A 20,644-nucleotide genomic window follows, 5' to 3' on the forward strand; every position below is an offset into this window, starting at 1 on the left:
AAGATGGCTTCAGGGATTAAGCACCCATCTGCTACGTCTGGTTGAAGATCTTGGACGGTCCGAAAATGAGCTTCTTGGGAAACCAGATGATGAGCAACACAGCCCAGACAGGTCCGTGAATTCTCAGAGTGATGGCCAGAAGGAGGAAGTAGATATGCTGTTACACGGCTCTACGAGTCCGCTCCCTGCTCCGCCTCCCTCTCCACATGGAGAAGAAAAGGGGAGCAGGTCGGAGGAAAAGCAGTTGGCGGAAGTGGAGAAGATGGTTCCCTTCCAGGAAAAAGAATCGGAAAAGGAAGAAGAAGGGCCAGTGCTTGTAAACAGTGAAAATCCCAATAAATCAGAAGAACTATGTCTGGCGCAGAAGAACCTCAGTGAAAAAGATTCTTACTCAGAGGATTCATCCACTGTGAAAATCCATAAAAACCTCATTTGGGAAGACGGTGGGAAAACTACGGTGTCCCCAGATCCAGAAGAGGTCAATGTAGAACATCTTCAGGTGATGCCTGCTGAAGAAACACAGAGAGAAATCAAAGGAACCTTGGATGAGACAAAACGTCAGACTTGCAACCTACTAAGGAAATTGGAGACTACAAATGGGGATTTTGATCCAAAGCTGAGGAATGATGGAATTGACCAATGCCTGGAAGAAAGTTCTGGAAGATCAGAAAATCTGCAGGAAAGCCGCTCCACTGTCCCGTGGATTGAGAAGTTGGAGGAAGAGAAGGATGAATGCAGCAAAGAGTAAGAGGAAAAAGTCTTCTGTGTATTCTGGGCCTGGGGGATACAGGGAACATTTATGTAGTTGTTGTGGCCCTCCAGCAGAGCTGGCAGCAGAGTCGGACAGTGGGGAAGTTGGGGAGGAACATGGGCCAATCCTGCAATCTGTGTCGGGCTCTGTGTCAGAGGCAGAGAAGGGGCCAGAGCCGTCTGACAGTTATCAACTGCCTTCAGAGTCAGACATCAGTGAGGCAAAGGAACAGCTGGAGCCTGTTCTCAGTGTGCGCATGCACAGAGCTGCCAGAAGAAGAAAAAAAGCTAAGAAATTAGGGTTGACTTGGGAATAAAGCCACAGGTGGATGGTGAATGGCCCCTCCCTAGGAAATAAAAGAGGGATGAAAGGGAAGTGGGCATTTGCAGGAAACAATTCGTTCCTTCGGTCATTAAGATTCATTTCAGGAGTGTGAAGATCTGTCCATGAATCTCAGAGACTCTGTGCCAAAGTCTTTCCTTGCACAGCACCTCATTTGGAAAATATTTACATGGCAGCTTTCCAAGCTAGATAAGGTCTGTGGCCATAACTTCACTTTTGAAAGACTGTTTGCCAGGCATTTGCTGAAGGTGAATGAGAGGAATTCACATTCCTTTAATAAAAGGGGTTTTGTCGGGACCAGGACTCTGCTTCGTGCTTTTTGGGGAAGCCTAGGTCAGAACAGTAGCTATGTTGCAACAAAGGTGGGAAAAACTCACTGAACAACTGTCTTGCTTAGCAATGGATATTTTGGATTCAGTTGGGGTCATAAGTCGAGAACAACTACCTGCTACCATTTCATAAACTATCAGAGGATGTCACCCATTTTGTTGTTAGTTGCAAAGTTGTGTCTGACCCATCGTGACCCCATGGACAATGTTCCTCCAGGTCTTCCTGTCCTCTACCATCCTCTGGGGTCCATTTAAGCTCAGGCCTACTGCTTCGGTGACTCCATCCAGCCACCTCATTCTCTGCCGTCCCCTTCTTCTTCTCTTGCCCTTCATCTTTCCCAGCATGAGGCTCTTCTCCAGGGAGTCCTTCCTTCTCATCAGGTGGCCAAAGTACTTGAGTTTCCTCTTCAGGATCTGGCCTTCTAAAAAAAATCTCTGTGTTGGAAAAAAAATAGCACTGCAGAAAAATGTTTACGAAGCAAAATATGGGTAGCTGAATCAGTTGTGATCTAAATTGTTGCTTTGGGCTGTAAATCCATAGAAAAACAACATGGAAATAAGTTTCATGAGGCATGAAACTTATTCTAGTGCTTTCCTTTCCAAGCCACTAATCAAGAGAAATTGATTTGAAAAATTAAAATATGGGTTCAACCCAAATCACTCGAGGGGAGAAAAAATGGCATCATTTCCTCCCCAAAGATTTTCTTAAGGAAAGGAACTCATAATATTTAGAAGCCTTAGCTAGACTGTGCAGCTACATTTTAAGGCAGCCCATTATCTTATTACCGTTGCATAAAATACCGGAATAAATAAAAAAAAAAACAACCCTTGTCATTACCTGGAATAAAATCAATTTCCCTTTAACGATTTTGTAAATTTATAACAAAGCTGGATAATTGGATTATATTTCATCCAGATGATGCTTAACATTTTAATAGGGTTTTTCAATGGCCTTGCATTCCCAGGTAGCCGGTATTTATAGTCCTGCAGATAAGGCTGAGTAAGAAAAGGATAAAGGGAACAATCGCGGGTATTCCTTGCTTCTATAAACAAGGCAAGTGGGGGGGGGGGGTCCTTCATTGATGAGCCTCAATCAGGTCTTGGAAGTAAGTGATGCAACGAGGCCACACAAGGTACCTCATCAAAGTAAAACCAGTGGAACAGGTTGTCGTGAGATACCATGGATGCACCATCACTGGCAGTTTTCAAGAAGAGATTAGATGGCCATTTGTCCAGAATAGTATCAAGTCTCCAACTCAAGCGGGTGGGGGGAGGTTTGGACTAAAGGACCTCCAAGTTCCCCTCCAGTTGCTATTCTGTGTTCCATCAATTTTTTCACACTATTTCTTGGCTACAGATTTTTCATGGAAGCAAATGAACTGGGAGAACCTGAACTATTGTGTAGCGTGACAGCCCCTCATGACATTCTGGAACGTCTCACAGTCACCGTCGTCAATGATTTAAGTCCCTTTGTTGTGAATGACTCCGAAGAACTTGTCAGCAACGTCATATCTGTAGAATGTTCATTGGTTGGCCAACTCAACATTGCTCCCATCAGCATCGCAATGCCGTTTCATTCCCGCTACAGAGGAATGTATAAAGACGTAATGGTGAAAGTGAGTGACATAAACTTCAAGTCCATTTATTTAACTCCTACCTCTTTGGAAGGACATCAAGGCAGCCAGAAGGTGAGTGAACATTTTAAAACAGAAAAGAATAAAACAGAATAGACTAGACTAGAGTGAGTAGAGTAGAGTAGAGTAGAGTAGAGTAGAGTAGGGTAGGGTAGGGTAGGGTAGGGTAGGGTAGGGTGGGATGGGATGGGATGGGATGGGATGGGATGGGATGGGATAGGATAGGATAGGATAGGATAGGATAGGATAGGACAGGACAGGACAGGACAGGACAGAACAGAATTCTTTATTGGCCAAGTGTGATTGGATACAGAAGGAATTTGTCTTTGGTGCATAAGCTCTCAGAGTACATAAAGAAGAATAAAATTCATTCATCAAGAATAAAAAGGTGCAACACTTAGTGATAGTCAAAGCTCCTGGTAAGCTGTATTAGGAGACGAATAAAAACAATATAAATTGAAAGATACAAGCAAGGTTATAGTAATGAGTTAGAAGAGATAAATACTAATAAGGAAGAAAAGATAATAGTAATACAGTCTCAGTAAATTATTTGACAGTGTTGTGGGAATTAGTTATTAAGCAGAGGGATGGCATTTGGGGGAAAACTGTCCTTGTGTCTATTTGTTCTGGTGTGAAGTGCCCAATAGTGTTGTTTTGAGGGCAGAAGATGAAACAATTTATGTCCAGGATGCGAGGGGTCTGTAGATATTTTCACAGCCCTCTTTTTGACTTGTTCAGTGTCCAAGGCCTCAATGGAAGGCAAGTTGGCAGTAATTGTTTTTTCTGCATTTCTGATTATCCTCTGAAGTCCGTGTCTGTCTTGTTGGGTTGCAGAGCCAAACCAAACAGTTATGGAGGTGCATGTCACGATGTTAAAAAGTTTGCTAGGCCTGAACTGCCTAAACTGACATTCAAGAGTTAAACTAAGAAAGCTTTATTGCGCAGGTCATAAAACAAAAAAAGGTTCTTATCTGAAAGTGATTTATTGCGCACGCGTTACACATTCCAAAATTCCTCTCTTCTTTGTTCGGCAGCCAACTTTGGCAGACGTAGCTTTCTTTATCAAAATGTAACCAATTAGTTATTTTCTGTTTCATTTACTTTTATTATTTTATTATTAAAGTTTGTTTATTAATTAGAATACTTTAAAGACTTATTTTTCTCAATATCTCAAAAGATATGCGGAAGGGAATCAGCCACGGTCCATTGATCTCCAACAGGGTGTTTTTCCCCTGACAGTGCAGATGACAGACTCAATGATTCCTCTGCAGAACAGAATCAGCAGCTCCTTGGGCAGTTTGAGCTTCCTGGATTGGCGCAGAAAGAACATTCTTTGTTGTGCTTTTTTGATGAGGTTTTTGATGTTAGGTGTCCATTTTAAGTCTTGAGATAGGATAGAATCTAGAAACTTGAAAGACTCCACTGTTGATACTGTGTTATTCTTAAATATTGATATTAAACTCTATTAATAAAACATTAAATAATTAAACTCTATTGATAAAGTATTAAACTCTATTCTTAAAGCAATATCTTGCTTAAACTGTTGGGCAGAAGACAGCTCAAATACTGGTTTTTGATTTCACGCAGGGGTCAGCCGCCGTGGTGAGAACCTGCCACCTTGGTATCTTCTCTGTGGTTTCATGCTTGAAGAAGGAAACGTGGACCATTCCAAGAAAAGGACTTTTGCGGAAGCTTAACATGGACCCCAGGGTTTCGTTTTGCTATCCCCCATCGACGTTCAGTTCCCGAGTCACAGTGGATCTAAAGGTAGGCTTGAGAAATAAATGGATTGATTTCTCAGACATGAGCATGTTTTTCACCAACCAAAGTACATAAACCCATTTGGATGGGAAGAGATCTAGAATAATTTCTTTATAGCTAATGATTTATGCCGAGGATGACTTTCTTCAGGGAAGGAAAAAAATATCCAGCCTTTTGTAAATTGAATGATCTACTTTAAGGCCTTTGGTAATATTGTCCTTTAATATCAGATCTCTATGCAATCTTCCCTTCCTTCCTTCCTTCCTTCCTTCCTTCCTTCCTTCCTTCCTTCCTTCCTTCCTTTCTCTTATCACCCATTTACCCCTGTGTCCAATTTTGAGGCCACATAAGTAGCTTGTAGAAGAAAAGAAGAAAAGGCACAATCAATAATCTTAACCATTTAAAAAAAAAACAAGCTCTCCAAATGGGATGGGAAGTTACAGGATGGGGAACTAATTCTGCACATTTCAAGAAGGATTCAAAAAGTGATTTTAATAGATGGCTACTCATCCTTGTTTAGAGTACCACAGATGCTTAAAAGGGATTTTTTTTAACATGAAAAAACAGAGGCTGTCATTTCCTTCATCCCTGGATGGCAGCAATAGCTTACGAAAGAGGATTAGGAAGCTATTCATTACAGAATGTCTGTTACTCGGTTCAGTTCTTGTATGAATTCTCTTTCTTCTCCGTTACAAAGTTAAATGATTAAAATAAAAACAACTAGCTTCTTTCCCCCTGTTAAGAAGGAAAACATACTTCTGCATGCTACCTATGTTTCCCAACAGAGCAAGATGCATTTCCTTCCATTAGTAATCTGAAATCATTCAGTTATATGGATAGAAGTAGCAATAGCATCTTAGAGGGACGCGGTGGCTCAGTGGCTAAGATGCTGAGCTTGTCGATCGGAGGGCAGCAGTTCGGCGGTTTGAATCCCTAATGGTGTGAGCTCCTGTGACTTGTCCCAGTTTCTGCCAACCTAGCAGTTCAAAAGCATGTAAAAATGCAAGTAGAAAAATAGGGTTCACCTCTGATGGGAAGGGAACAGCGTTCCGTGCGCCTTCAGCAATTAGTCCTACGGGCCCCATGACCACGGAGACGCCTCTTTGGCTTTGAAACACAGATGAGCACCTCCCCCTAGAGTCAGGAATGACTTGCACATATGTGCAAGGGGAATCTTTACTTCTACCTTAGCAATAGCACTTAGACTTATATACTGCTTCACAGGGCTATAGAGCCCTCTCTAAGTGGTTTACAGAGTCAGCCTCTTGCCCCCAACAATCTGGGTCCTCATTTTACTGACCTCAGAAAATGTCGACCTTGGTCATGATCGAACTGCAGGCAGTCAGCAGAATTAGCCTGCAGTACTGCATTCTAACCCTTGCGCCACCACAGCTCTTAATTCTCTCGGATCATAATTCTCAAGCATCACTCTATTAAAAGCTGATTTCAACATCATAGTGACCTTATGTTTATAAACAGCTTGTTCATCAAGTAAAAGTAAAAATATCAGGTCTTGAATCCACTAAGTAATTGAGACCATCCATTGTCTTTCCTATGTTGATGAACTGTGATAAGGGGGACTTGGATTTCTGTTGTCCAGTCATCAATTTCTATGCCACAGGTTTGCCATTCAAAATAAGATGGATAGCCCATCCCATCACAAAATTGCTTGCAGTTCGACTTCCCAAAAAAAGTTTCTAAGGGTTCTGGTTTTGTTATTGTTAGTTGCAAAGTTGTGTCTGACCCATCGCGACCCCATGGATAACATTCCGCCAGGCCTTCCTGTCCTCTACCATCCTCTGGAGTCCATTTAAGCTCACACTGACTGCTAGGGTGACTCCATCCAGCCATCTCATTCTCTGTCGTCCCCTTCTTATTTTGCCCTAAATCTTTCCCAGCATGAGGCTCTTCTCCAGGGAGTCCTTCCTTCTCATTAGGTGGCCAAGGTACTTGAGTTTCCTCTTCAGGATCTGGCCTTCTAAAGAGCAGTCAGGGTTGATCTCCTCTAGGACTGACCGGTTGGATCGTCTTGCAGTCCAAGGGACTCACAGGAGTCTTCTCCAGCACCAGAGTTCAAAGACCTCCATTCTTTGGCGCTCAGCTTTCCTTATGGTCCCACTTTCACAGCCATCCATTGCAACTGGGAAAACCACAGCCTTGACTTTACACACTTTTGTTGGCAGGGTGATGTCTCTGCTTTTTAGGATTCTGTTTAGATTTACCATAGCTTTCCTCCCCAGGAGCAAGCCTCTTTTAATTTCTTGGCTGCAGTCCCCATCTGTGGTGATCTTGGAGCCCAGGAAAATAAAATCTGCCAGTACCAGTACCTCCATTTCTTCCCCATCTATTTGCCAGTAATTGAGTGGGCCGGATGCCATGATCTTAGTTTTCTTAATGTTGGGGTATTGATTTTTTTTTTGGACTGTTAAGTATTTTTAAAAAAATAATTCCATGCATAATTTTATCGGTTTTGAGACAGCCTTTTTTCCTTAAATCTGTACCATCTAGATTTAAGTTCTACCTTCATTTGCTCAAACTTTTCTATTTTGCCTGCAAACATTGTCCAATATATAGCGGTCTTTTTCAAATTTTTGCAGGAGGCAGATTTAATGAAGATCCCTATGGAAACATCTCTGCCTTACCTAATGAGAGAAATTGAATCAATGTTTCATGTCCTTCTTCATTATCCTTGATGTTCATCTTGGTGCAAGGATTGAATTAGGCTTCTGTTAACCAACTACCACGCAAATTAAGTAGAAAGTCTTTTTCTTCCTTTCAGAGATAAGTCAGAGGAGCATTCCAGGATTCTGCTCCATCCCCATTGCAATTAGCTTTGTTCTTTAGAGAAATATGGGAAGATTTAACTTTATTATTTTGGTGTATTGGTGTGAGATATGCTGCGTGTGATGGAACATAAAACACAGAATAACAGAGTTGGAAGTTCTCCTTGGAGATCATCTAATCCAACTCCCTGCTCATGTAGGAAAGTCTTTACTATTTCTGACAAAGGGCCAGTGATGGGGCATCCACAACTTCTGAAGGCAAGCCATTCCACTGGTTGATTGTGTTGTGGTCTGCCAGCGGTGGCAGACTCGACAGTGAGGCAGCTGGGGAGGAACATGTGCCAGTTCTGGAGTCTGGGGAAGGCTCGGATGAGGGCTCTGTGTCAGAGGCAGAGAGGGGGCCAGAGCCGTTTTGACAGTTATCAGCTGCCTTTGGAGTTGAACATCAGTGGGGCAGAAAAACAGCTGAAGCCTGTTCCCAGTGTGCGCATGCGCAGAGCTGCCAGGAGAAGGGAAGAGCTAAGGAACAAGGGTCAACTCGGGAGTAAAGCCACAGGTGGACGGTGAATGGCCCCTCCCATAGGGAATAAAAGAGGGGCCAAAAGGGGAGGGGAGTTTGCAGGAAACAATTAGTTCAATTCATTAGGGTGAAGATCTGTTCCTGACTTCTTGCCAAGTATTGTTTGCTAGAGAGTGGCGTTTAGAAGATATCAGCCTGGCAGCTCTCCAAGACTGATAAGTTCTGTGGCTGTAAATTCACCCTTGAAAGACAGTTTGCTGGGACTTTGCTGGATGTGAAAGAGAGGAATTCACATTAGCTTAATAAAAAGGGGTTTTGTCGGGACAAGGAGTCTGCTTCGTGATTTTGTGAAGCCTGGGTCAGAACAGATTTTTCCTCACCATTAGGACATTTTTTCCTTAGTTCTAAGTTGCTTCTCTCCTTGATTAGTTTCCATCCATTGGTTCTTGTAAAACTCCTTCATCATTCCAGTGATCCCTGAGCTTATAAGAACAAATATTCAAAACTACTGTTGGAAGAAATATCCCTGTGGTTCAGTTCCAAGCTGGGAGAAAGAACATGGAAACAACATGGAAGCTGATTGGAAAGATGGTTTATAGATGAAGCAGAACGAATCAACCACTTGTGATTCGGGCAGCTCTCAAAATGGAGTCAATATGGGGTCATATAGGGGTTATGTAGGGGTCACAGCTGGCTCTATAGGCAAAAGGGAAATGCAAATCCTAGCTGTTTGTGTAAGCTAATTTGGTTGAAGTTTGGTCTGCTCTGGGGTGATGCAATGAAGGAGATTGTGTTCTGAAAGGGAGCTGGGCAATTCTTACTGTGGCTTAATGGCTTGGTCCTGTGTTGGATCTTGGGTGAGGGGCTGCTTCTAATCCTACCCTTCTGCCTTTGTTCAGACTTTGCTGCAGGGAGTTTCAAAATATCCTCTCTTGAATGGATTAACAAATCTGCATTCCTAAAAGGTGCCTCCTCAGTTTCTGCTTGGGGGAGCAGGGAGACTGGGGCTGCTTCCTGCCTCTAAAACAAACCATGTTTCTCCATTTCTCACCTAGGGAAATATAATATTCTGCCTTTTTGTAATATTCCTCAAAACATTTTATTCTTCGGGGGGGGGGGGAGGGTTTCCCACAATATCTTGAATGAGAGATGATAACGATAACCATGCCCATAATAAGTATAATCTTTATTGTCCTTGTACTCCTTGTACTGAAATTATAATATTAATAATAATAATATTAATTCTATGCAGGTGCAGCCCATTGATCAATCCACGCTTTCAATACTGAAGACAAAACATGATGAATATCATTCAGTCATGTCAACCAGCTCTCTGGTCCACCTGGAATATTCTTCATCGCTGCCATTCAACAGAGCGATCACTGTGGTTCTACCTTGTCCTCCAAATCAAGACAAAAGAAGAGAGGGCATCGAGACCGAGGCTGGAAGAGCAACGAGTGCTTCAATCCCCAGAGTTGCGAGCACTCATAATTTCCGGTGAGGAATAAGAAGGGACTCGTTCTTGAAAATGTCTCAGGTAGAGCCAGAATCCATAAACGATTTGCCGTTGTCGTCGTCTTCAGCTCTTCAAATTTAATTATGGGGAGAAGGCAATCTCTCCAACATCTCAAGATGTTCAGAAACCAGAACATGCGCTGAAGCGGTGTTAAGAAAACATTGTTCTAAACCAGGGGTGGGTTCCGGCTTGTGTTACTGCTGGTTTACTCAGGGGTGTGCTGCGGGCGCGAGCGGGCAGTAATTCAAAAATTGCTTCTGCACATATGCAGAAGCAAAAAACAAGATGGCGGCACCTACGCCACTGCTGATAGAACCGGCCAAGTTACTACCTACTTGGCTGAACCAGTCCGAACCGGTAGCAACCCACCTCTGTTCTAAACTAGGGAAACAGAACTTTGTAGAAATTAAGGAAATGGATGAGTTGTTTATGGACTGGCTCTTGGTAGGTAGTAGCACCAGAGGTGAGTTTCACATAAGTTTACCACCGGTTCGCCGTACACGCACATACTTGCTTCGTGGGTGTGCGCGGCTTCTGCGCATGTGCTTTGCTCACACGCGTGGCTTGAACTCATGTGCACAGCTTAGAAAATATGGGTAAATAGGATGGCAAAAAGGTGGACCCACCCATAGGTTGCCATTGCCAGTTCGCCCGAACCAGTCCAAACCGGCTGAATACCATCTCTGAGTAGCACAGTGTTTCTTTAAAAAATAGGCATAATTATTCAAGCTTTCCACAGCATGATGTCCTGTGGAGTCCTTGGTGCACTCTGATCTTGGTTATTTTCTTGCAGACATTTCACTACCCAAAGTTCCAGTGACGTGCAGTCAGGTGAGGCAGGTGAGGCACAGCCTCACCACTGTCATCGTGAAAAGAAAAGAAATGTAAAAGGAAAAAGGCGAGAGCTGAGGTCAGGAGAGATAGTCCAATCCAACTTGTGTGTGTGTGTGTTTGAGAGAGGGGGAGGGAGGGAGAGTGGGAGGAAGGAGGGGAAGGGAGAAGAAAAAGAAAAAGAAGGAAGGAAACTTCTTTCACAAAGGAGGAAAACAAATGCTGTCACTTTAAATTGGAACTGAGCATGCCTGGCTGTAGAATTGTGGCTGTTGAAGTCCAAAAGTCTAAAAAAAATTTGAAACCCACCACTGTGTCAGTGCCTCACCAGCCATAAACCTCACCGCACGTCACTGACCCAAACAGTGCTAAAAGTGTATAGGGTTTATATGCAAGTGGCTTGCCCTGTTAGTCTTGGTGGCAATGTTCTTGATAGTTCCTTGATTAGGCCGATATTTACTGTTTAGTTATTAGTTTGAGTTGGTAGTTCCCTGATTCTTACTCCTTATCTAGATGCTGATGGATTGTTAGGAGGCGTTGTAGTCTTTTAACTTTTTGATTGTCTCTTTTGAATGGTATGTAGATGTTGCTTATCTGTATATGCCTATTGATGGCTGATTCGACTGAATGACATGTTTCCAGGAATTCTGTAGCATTTTTGAATTTACTAGCCATTCCCTTCTAGCACTGATGGTGTTATTTGCTTGGATAATGAAATGTCTGTTAAAAAGAAAACAGCCAAGCTTAAAGAGCAAGGACCCCACAGTTCAACCGTGAGCTACAATCGTTCTCTTCTACTAGTAATCTGATGTCCTTCAGCTGTATGGATCATAACTCTAGTATTTCTAAGTAGGATAACCAGGGGTGAAATCCTCCCGGTTCGGCCTGGTTTGGCCAAACCAGCAGGGATGATTGGTATCAGTTCTCTAAACTGGTAGAAAAAATCCCTGGTGGCCCCGCCCATGCCTGCTTGGGCACCCTGTCGCCGCTCACCTCTTCCGGCCACTTGACCCACCCACACAATTTGAAGGTTTCTCCCCTATTCATAGCAGAGCTGCTACAGCGTGTCCCTTTAAGGTAGACCTAGGGAGCGAGGGGCCAGGGGAACCATAAAGGGAGCAGCAGCTCTGCTGTGAATGGAGGGAGAAACGTCCAGATTGTCTCTGCCACATAATTCAACGTTAAATGCAGCAGAGACAATCCAAGCGTTTCTCCCTCCATTCACAGCAGAGATGCTGCAGCCTGTCCCTTTAAGATAGTTCCTGGGAGGGAGGGGCCGGGGGAGGACCTTAAAGGAAACAGCAGTTCCGCTGTGAATGGATTCATACACACATTTCTTCCTACCGGGTTCTGTGGGCGTGGGTTTGTGGTTGTGGCATGTAACTGAGTGGGAGTGGCCATGAGTGACATTGAGTTGGCCATGCCCACTCAGTCACAGGACCCCACCACCAAGCCACACCCATAGAACCGGTAATAAAATAATGAATTTCACCACTGAGGATAACCATAGGTTATGCTGGCTAATGTTCCAGCGATCCATAAATTTTGCTGGCTAATAATCATGGGAGATCTGGTTTAATGCGTATGGAGAGTGGTGGGATTCAGCCAGTTCGTACCACTTTGGGTGAACCGGTTGTTAACTTTCTAAGCAGTTTGGTGAACCGCTTGTTGGAAGGAATCATCAGGGCAAAGAACCAGTTGTTAAATTATTTGAATCCCACCACTGCATATGGAGAGAGAAAAAGACGAAGAAAACTGATTTAAACATCCATATATTGACCTACGATCTGTCAGGCATTGCCAACTTGAACAATAGCAACTTAAGTTCATTAAAAGTCAATCAGGACTCCTTAGAAATATTTCTGAGGGAGATGGAGGGTTGCCTTTGTATAATGTTAATGAAAAATAGTAGAAACCTTTCAAACCCCCACCCCCAGTGTATCTGGTTTTATCTATAATGAAAATTTAATTAAAAATATACGAAAACAGCTTTCACGTGCCGTAATCCCCAGCTGACTTCCTCTTTAGTCTTTCTCGCTGGGACATTTTGAATGTTGAAAACTGGGGCCATGAAAGAAATATGCATTTGTTGCAGTTAAAGGCATACTGGTTGGTAAGGCTAGGAGAATCGACTTCAAAAGAAAAGTGGGTTTGGGATCACAAAGACCAAAGAGTTGCGAAGAGGAGTAAAGTGGAAGACACAGAGAAGGACCCCATGGATGGAGGTGTTGGAAGAAATGTCCATCTGGGTTCAGTTCCAAGTGGGGAAAAAGACACTGGAATCATGGAAGTTGCTTGGAAAGAAGGTTTAATGGTGGACAGGATCACATAATTTGAGGTCTTGGGAGAAAAAGGGAAGAGATGCTGAGAGTACCTGGATTTTATGCCCTCTTTGGGCTTTTGAATTTGAGCTTGTATTCTGATTGGTTGTCAGACTCCCATGGTGCTGTGCAGGGATAACTCTGTAGGCTGTCCTGACTCCCAAGCTTGGTTGAGTCTTGCTGGGTGATGATGGGCTTTGGGATTCCTTTTATGGCTCTGCCTGAAGGAGGTAGACTTTTGTTATATAAAACAGACTGGTTCAGGCCTTAATGTCCCATTGACAAAGGTGGGGTGTGTGTGTGTTACTGCCTCTCTTTAGGGGAAATATTCTGCCCTTTTTAATATTTCCTAAAATATCTCATTTTCCTAGGAGAGGGGTGGGTGCTAACTTCCTAGAGAGGTATATTTTTTACCCTACCTTTGTGATTTTTCCAGAGGTCTGAGTGCTTCCCCAAGAAAACACAGGGAGAACCTGAAGGAACCACTGAAAGTCCTGGGCTACAGAAACAGCGAAGAAGAATGGATCCTGCTGGATGACATCACCGTGCGAAATGCAAGGAACGGACTTCTGTCATTTGACTTAGAGGAACCCTTAGAGAGGTGAGATGGATTCGTCAAATGTGTAGATCAGGGGTGTCAAACTCAATTTCATTGAGGGCCGCATCAGGGTTGTGTTTGACCTCAGAGGACTGAAGTGGGCATAGCCAGCTTGACGTCACTTGGGGCGAGGGGGGAGCCTGTGGTGGCCCAAGCGCTCTGCAAGCAAAAACGGTCTCCTGAGCTCCATTTTAGGCTGCAACTGCCAGTGAAAATGGAGCTTGGGAGGGCCACGCTCGACTTTTGTGAGCTCCGTTTTTGACTGGCATAGCTTCCTGCAACCTTCTGACAGAGAAAACAGAGCTCAGGAGGGCTGTGACCCTCATGAGCTCCCTTTTCACTGGAAGGGGCACCGCGGACAGATCAATCACTATTTCCAGGGCGGCCCTGTGGGCCAGATCTAAGTACCCCACAGGTGCTTAAACTAGCCATTTCTATAACAACAAACCTATCTAATTGGAAAACTCAAAATCAAAGTTGCATTTCTTCCCACCTCAAGCACAAAGTCCAGAAGTGGTTTCCAAGTACCCATGTTTTCCTGGAAATAAGAACACATCTTATCATATTTTTTGCCCCCAAAGATGCATTAGGCCTTATTTTCTAGTGTAGTGACTTCCTCCCCAGACCCCCATTCATTTCTCTCTCTCACACACACAGCTGGATAAAACTATATAAAAATCTAGCCCAGCTTCACTGATTACAAGTTTGAAAAGGCAACGTGGCTCCGCCTGCAATCAAACTACACTTGGGGAGGGAGAGCACAAGCGAGCACTGAGGAGACCACAGGAGGAGGCAGGAAGCCAGGCAAAGAGCCATGCTGTAGTACACACACTTCCCACCAGCCTCTTTCTTTTGGAAGGCTAGGCTCGGCTCCCCTCCGGCTTCTCTGCCTCTCCTCTCACCCCAGCCTGCCAGCAGGAGGTGGTGGGTGGGCTTTATTGTGTTCCAGGCATTTCCCACCCACACAGCAGGCTGCATTTGCAATGGTGGAGGTGTTTGGGAAAGGCAGCAGGGGAATGGGGGGGGGATGGCAGAGGAGCTGCTTTCAAGCCACTGGAAAAGATATCCAATCCAACTTTTGTGTGTGTGGGGGGGGGTTGTTTGAGAGTGAGTGAGAGAGGGAAGGGGTAGGAGAGATAGTCCAATCCAACTTCTCTCCCTCTCTCTCTCTGTGTGTGTGTGTGTGTGTGTGTGTGTTTGAGAGAGGGGGAGGAAGGGAGAGAGGGAGGAAGGAGGGGAAGGAGAAGAAAAAGAAAAAGAAAGAAGGAGCAAAGGAGAAAAACAAATGCTGTCGCTTTAAATTGGAACTGAGCATGCCTGGCTGTGGAATTCTGGGAGTTGAAGTCCACAAGTCTAAAAATATTTGAAACCCAGCACTGTGTCAGTGCCTCACCAGTCATGAACCTCACCGCACATCACTGATACATACATACATACATACATACATACATACATACATACATACATACATACATACACACACCACTGCCAATTTTTCACTCATTTCTGCTCTCCTCAGCCCCCAGGAGCACTCTGAAAGCTTCCTAGAGGCTCTGCATGGCCATTTTGGTGAGGGGGACGGGGTTTCAGGTGGCAAAAAAATCTGTATTCAGTGTGTAAGATGCATCCAGATTTTCACCCTCTTTTTTTGAGGGAAAAAGGTGCATCTTATACTCCAAAAAGTACGGTAATATTACTGCCGCCAAGATTACTTTATGCACAAAACATAGCAAAAAGATTCCAAAATATTTTTTCCAAATCTTCGTTCATTAAACCCAAAAGAAAAGTTCCTGGTTTTATCTTTTTATTCGCTTTGAGCATCTTCTGCATGAAGATGTGAATCCTGCTCCCATATTTTGTCACATCCTAGTCTTCATCTTTACACAGATTTATCGTCGTTCGCTTATCTTCTGCTATGGACAGCGTACATCTGGTTCAGTTTATTCATGCTCTGGAACACGCCATCCACAACATCATGGTGAAGGTGGTATTGTATCAGAATAAAGAGGATCCTTCCAAGATCATCGTCTTACTGGTTCCATTTAAAGAATTAAGCATGGAACTGCAGTCTCTACATGAGGAAGGATATTGTGCCCCTCCAGAACCTTCTAAGCCATTTAAAATGAGAGAAGGTGATCAGGTTTACTTTAAATTCAGTGGAAACATTTTTGCCTCAGGTAAATCAGTTTCAATAATTCACATGTCAGCCTCTGTTTCGCTATTTGCTTTCGGCTGCCATTGAAATGGGGAGTGGGGGCCTGGTATTTGGGAGGGGAAGTTTAAGTACAGGAGAGATTGTAAAAAGGGAGTTTTGGTCTCACCGTCTACTGCCCATGCTGGAGATTAGCGCTTGGTGTCGGTCAAGGCCAACTGTCCTGCATACCAACCTGATGATGCTCCTTGAAGGTGGAACTCACATGACACCTCAGGGATTTGCAGATTGGACACTGGGATGACGGTTACCAGGGGGAGGGGGTTTGGTCACATATTGGTATGTATGATTTCACATGCTTTTGCCTCAGATCTTGCTTTGCTTAGCTGCTAACTAGTAAAAGTACTCTTAATTCTGCAAAATGGAGTTAAGTGGTTTCTTTCTTGGTTGCTGAAGGAGGCCGGTTTGACATTCACAATTCCATTCCGCATATCATTGGAGGCAGTTAGTCATTGCTGCTTGGACTTTACAAATGAGACTTTCAGAGATATAAAAAAAAACAGTTTTGCTTTCTTGACAATGGTATTTTGTGTGTGAGCAACTTCTTCACTTGTTTCTTATATAACAAGCACTCCACTGTTTTGTGAATTCAATGGATTTATGAAGTTTAGGATTGACGGCTCCTGATACTTGTAGGATCTTAATCGGTTCTAGCACTAAAGTCCCATTCAGATATGCAATTTGCTGACAGGAATGAATCACCACAGGATTCCCCTCAAAATATGAATGTTACATAATTCTGTGCTTCCTAAATTTGAGGCGTTTATTTGAAAAATTAGTAAAGCATTTACTTTAGTCTTCCACTTTCTTGTTGTTTACCATTTCACTGCTGAGGCTTCAGAATAAACATTTATTTATTTATTTATTTATTTATTTATTTAGTTAGTTAGTTAGTTAGTTAGTTAGTTAGTTAGTTAGTTAGTTAATTTGTTAGTCAGTCAGTCAGTCAGTCAGTCAGTCAAACATGTATGAGATAACAGGTATAAGTATAAACATGGACATGAACCCAGGAAATGGGTACAAATAAATGGGGACAGCGGGACAGGGATGGTAGGCACGCTGGTGCGCTTATGCACATCCCCTTTACGGATCTCTTAGGAATGGGGTGAGATCAACAGTAGACAGTTTGAGGTTGAAGCTGTGGGGGTTTGAGGATGTAACAACGGAGTCAGGTAGAGCATTCCAGGCATTGACCACTCTGTTGCTGAAGTCATATTTTCTGCAATCGAGTTTGGAGCGGTTGACCTTGAGTTTGTATCTATCGTTTGCCTGTGTATTATTGAGGTTGAAGCTGAAGAAGTCATTGACAGGCAAGACGTTGTAGCATACAATTTTGTGTACTATGCTTAGGTCAGACCGTAGGTGGCGTAGTTCCAGGTTGTCCAAGCCCAAAACATGATAAACACACACGCACACACACACACAAAACATACATAAAGACATTGTGCTGGTTGTGATTTAAATCTCTTAGGGTCAATCCCAAAATTTCCACAGTTCTGAAAAATGGAGAAAGTCTACTTTCAGTGAACTCAAGAATCTTGAAGAAGAGGCCATCAAGACAACCCCTTCTCCCTTACCCCCTTCCATATCTTTGTTCTCTATTTTGATTACTTCTAATTAGATTTATAACCCTCTTTTTTGGGGGGGGGTCACCTGAAAGGGAGGGAGAAGACAAAGAAGGCAGCCGACAATGAGATCTTTCTCATTGAACAAAGGCAAATCAAATTCATGCAAATCACAAACGACACACAAGGAGAATGCAGTAGTCCAGTCATTGCAAACACAATGTGCAATCAGTTTGTAACAAAACACCAGTTCTACCCATATATCTGATGCGTGAACGGGGGTTAGTGCCAGATAAAACCACATTCATCAGAAAATGAAATCTTTTTTTAGAGAGAGAGGCCTAACCAGTCTCTTCCTCACAGCCTGGCTGCATTATCTTCGGCTTATCTGCTTTCGCCACATGTCTAAAGATGATGTTTGAATGAATCTCTTTCTCCTGCTTTATTTTTTTTAAAGAGGGGATGGTGTCCAATGAATTGACAAGACACCATTCTTAGCCCCAGCCTTAGAAAAAGCAAGAAACAGACTCCTTGTCACAAAAATCCCCTCTTTATTTTCCTCTTGTGAATTAATGGCATTCACCCACCAAATAGTCTAGGCAATAGTCCTTCAAAGAGTTAACTGCAGTAACAGACCTCATAAGTTCTTTGCGATAATTGCAAGGCCACCGAAAGGTTGCAAATTAAGTTCCGGCAAGCAGTCTTTGTGGCACGAAACACAATGAGGAAAATCTTCAGAAATACAAACTGTTGTCTCCTACGACCACCACTCATCTTTCCTTCTATTTATTCCCCAGCCAGGGAGGGGCCATTCACTAGCCACATGTGCTTTGCTTCCCGAGTCGACTCCTTGTCCTCCATTGTTCCCCTCTCCTAACAACTCTGTGCATACGTGCATCTGGAACAGGCCCCAGCTCTTCTTCCTCCTCACTCATCTCAGCCTCCAAAGGCAGCTGCCTCTTCCAGTGGCTGGGAAATATTGGACAGCCCTGGCTCCATCTCTGGGTTCAACACAGAGCATCCATCAAAGCCTTCCCCAGGCTCCAGAACTGGCCCAAGTTCCTCCCCAAACTCCTCATTGTCCGAGTCTGCTGTCAGTTCCAGGAGCAGCTGGTGAGCCACAACATACCCCAACAGCCAGATTCCAAAAAGAGGAGGTAGCCTTGATGCCAGTTTGAAAATCTTTGCCCACTGAAAATCATTGAAAGGAGTCATTTACACCTTCAGGTTTTACCTAGACGGCAGGTGTATGCACTACCCCTAAGATCACAGGGATGAGGCAAAAAAATATTCGAAACTTTTTTCCAGTCCTAATGAGGTGCTAATGAGTAAAACGATCTTCCGTGCTTTAGTGTCATTTTGAGGGTAGGAGTTGAAACAATTTATGTCCAGGATGCGAGGGGTCTGTAGATATTTTCACAGCCCTCTTTTTGACTCGTGCAGTGTGCAGGTCCTCAACGGAAGGCAGGTTGGTAGTAGGTTGTGTTTTCCGCAAATCTAATTATCCGTTGAAGTCTGTGTTTGTCCTGTTTTGTTGCGGAGCCAAACTAGACAGTTATAGAGGTGCAGATGATGGACTCAATCATTCCTCCGTAGAACCATGTCAGCAGCTCCTTGTGTAATTAGCAATTGGAACAGAAGAGAATAATGGAGTAGGAAGAGACCTTGCAAGTCATCTAGTCCAACTTCCTGCATGAGCAGGAGATACTGTTATCATTTCAGACAGATGGCTGTCTAAACTCTTCTTAAACACCTCCAATGATAGAGCACCCACAACTTCTGAAGGCAAACAATTCCACGGATTCATTGTTCTCACTGCCAGGAAATTTCTCCTTAGTTCTAGATTAGATCTCTCCAGGGGTGGGCTTCAAAAATGTTAGCAAGGGGTTCTATGCCTAGTTGCTGGGTGGGCGTGGCCTAGTTGGCCTCCTGCACCATGGCATGGGGGGCATTTTTGCCCTCCCCAGGCACTGGAGGTTTTCTTCGAGCTTCCAGGAGGGCGAAAATGGCTTTCCCAGGCTCTGAAGGCCCTCTGGAGGCCAGAAACAGACTCATTTCTAGCCTTCCTGAACTTCTGGTAGGGCTGTTTTTCATCCTCCCCAAGTTTCCATGCGCACCTTGCTCTTACCTGCATCCAAAACAGGCCAAATCTTCAGAAATCTGAACTGTTGTCTCCTACAACCACCACTCCCCTTTTGTTCCATTTATTCCCCAGCCAGGGAGGGGCCATTCAGCATCCAGAGGAGGAGCAGGATGGGCAGGGCCAGCCGGGAGGGTTCTCTGAATTACGCATAATCTTAGCTAGAGGTTCTCCTGAACCCCTGCAAATCCCCAGCAGCTCACCCCTGGGGATCTCTCCAGCATTACCTGCTAAAAATAGGATACCCCCCCCCCCCAACAGCCCAAGCTGAAAATTGTGGTTTGGAGATTTAGAACAAGAGTTTGTTCCCAATTAATTGTAACAATGTAGTGTTTTAATTACAGAGGTAATGAAATTCAGCCATACTCCAGGGAGTGTCTTGTATCATCACTCATAATTCATTGTTTACTTAAGGAATGAGCATTGATGTTACACTGAAAACAAACCTGTTTTATGAAAAGAGTGGTAAATAATAGGGATGTTCAAATTGAATCAAAGCCCGTGTGGATCCAGGATACAGGTCAAAGCTGGCTTTCAAATCATGTATTTAAATTATGGTATCTTTCCAAATTAAGGTAAATCAATCAGAATAGAGCTGGAAGGGACCTTGGAGGTCTTCTAGTCCAGCCCCCCTGCTCAAGCTGTTGTCTGAGATGGTATAGGCCAGGGATTGGCAACCTTAAACAGTCAAAGAGCCACAAATGTCCTAACCAGAAGCCCCCCGATTCATTTCTGGAGCCCACCGGAAGTCTGGTTCCCCCACCATAGAGTCTATTCCTAGCGTGGCATCCTTTTTCCTCTACCTGTCCTAACCAAAGCCCCTATCAATTGTGGAGCCGACCAGTGACAGGGAGCTGCAGCAGAGGGATGAAAGAGCCACATGCGGCTCCAGAGCCACAAGTTGTTGACCCCTGGTATAGGTTCTCCTGCTTGAGCAGGGGGCTGGAGTAGAAGACCTCCAAGGTCCCTTCCAGCTCTATTCTATTCAAGCGAAAGACCCTGTACCATTTTAGATAAGTGGCTGTTGTCCAATCTTTTCTAAAAAAACATCCAGTGATGGAGCACCCACAATTTCTGTAGACAATCTGTTCCACTGGTTAACTGTCCTCACTGTTAGAAAGTTTCTCCTTATTTCCAGGTGCCTGAATTTAGTTGATCCTGTTTGGATTGTCAATTTGATTTGGGGGAATGAGGGAGCAGACCTTTTCTATGAATTCTTTTTGAAAAACCACAATTGTTGTTACATTGAGGAGGAAGCAGCTGCTTCGATCTCACAATCCAGACTAAATCAACCATCTGTTTTGGAGATTCCAAATGGGAAGGAAGGTTTCTGTGCCAAAT

At 43.8% G+C, this 20,644-nt stretch overlaps 1 protein-coding gene across 1 annotated transcript in view; it reads left to right on the forward strand.

Moving 5' to 3' along the window:
• Positions 1-20,644, forward strand: part of DTHD1 (death domain containing 1) — a gene marked incomplete at its 5' end in the record, with an annotated part of 29,293 nt that overhangs the window by 1,365 nt on the left and 7,284 nt on the right. The window contains 6 exons of the mRNA XM_081960294.1: positions 4-744; positions 2,780-3,110; positions 4,644-4,823; positions 9,373-9,617; positions 13,225-13,389; positions 15,274-15,563. Of these exons, the coding sequence (XP_081816420.1) occupies positions 4-744; positions 2,780-3,110; positions 4,644-4,823; positions 9,373-9,617; positions 13,225-13,389; positions 15,274-15,563 (1,952 nt within the window). The remainder of the gene's footprint in view (positions 1-3; positions 745-2,779; positions 3,111-4,643; positions 4,824-9,372; positions 9,618-13,224; positions 13,390-15,273; positions 15,564-20,644) is intronic.

The sequence above is a fragment of the Natrix helvetica genome (assembly GCF_964273705.1).
Source record: "Natrix helvetica genome assembly, chromosome: 7".
In the NCBI taxonomy this organism is placed as follows: domain Eukaryota; kingdom Metazoa; phylum Chordata; class Lepidosauria; order Squamata; family Natricidae; genus Natrix; species Natrix helvetica.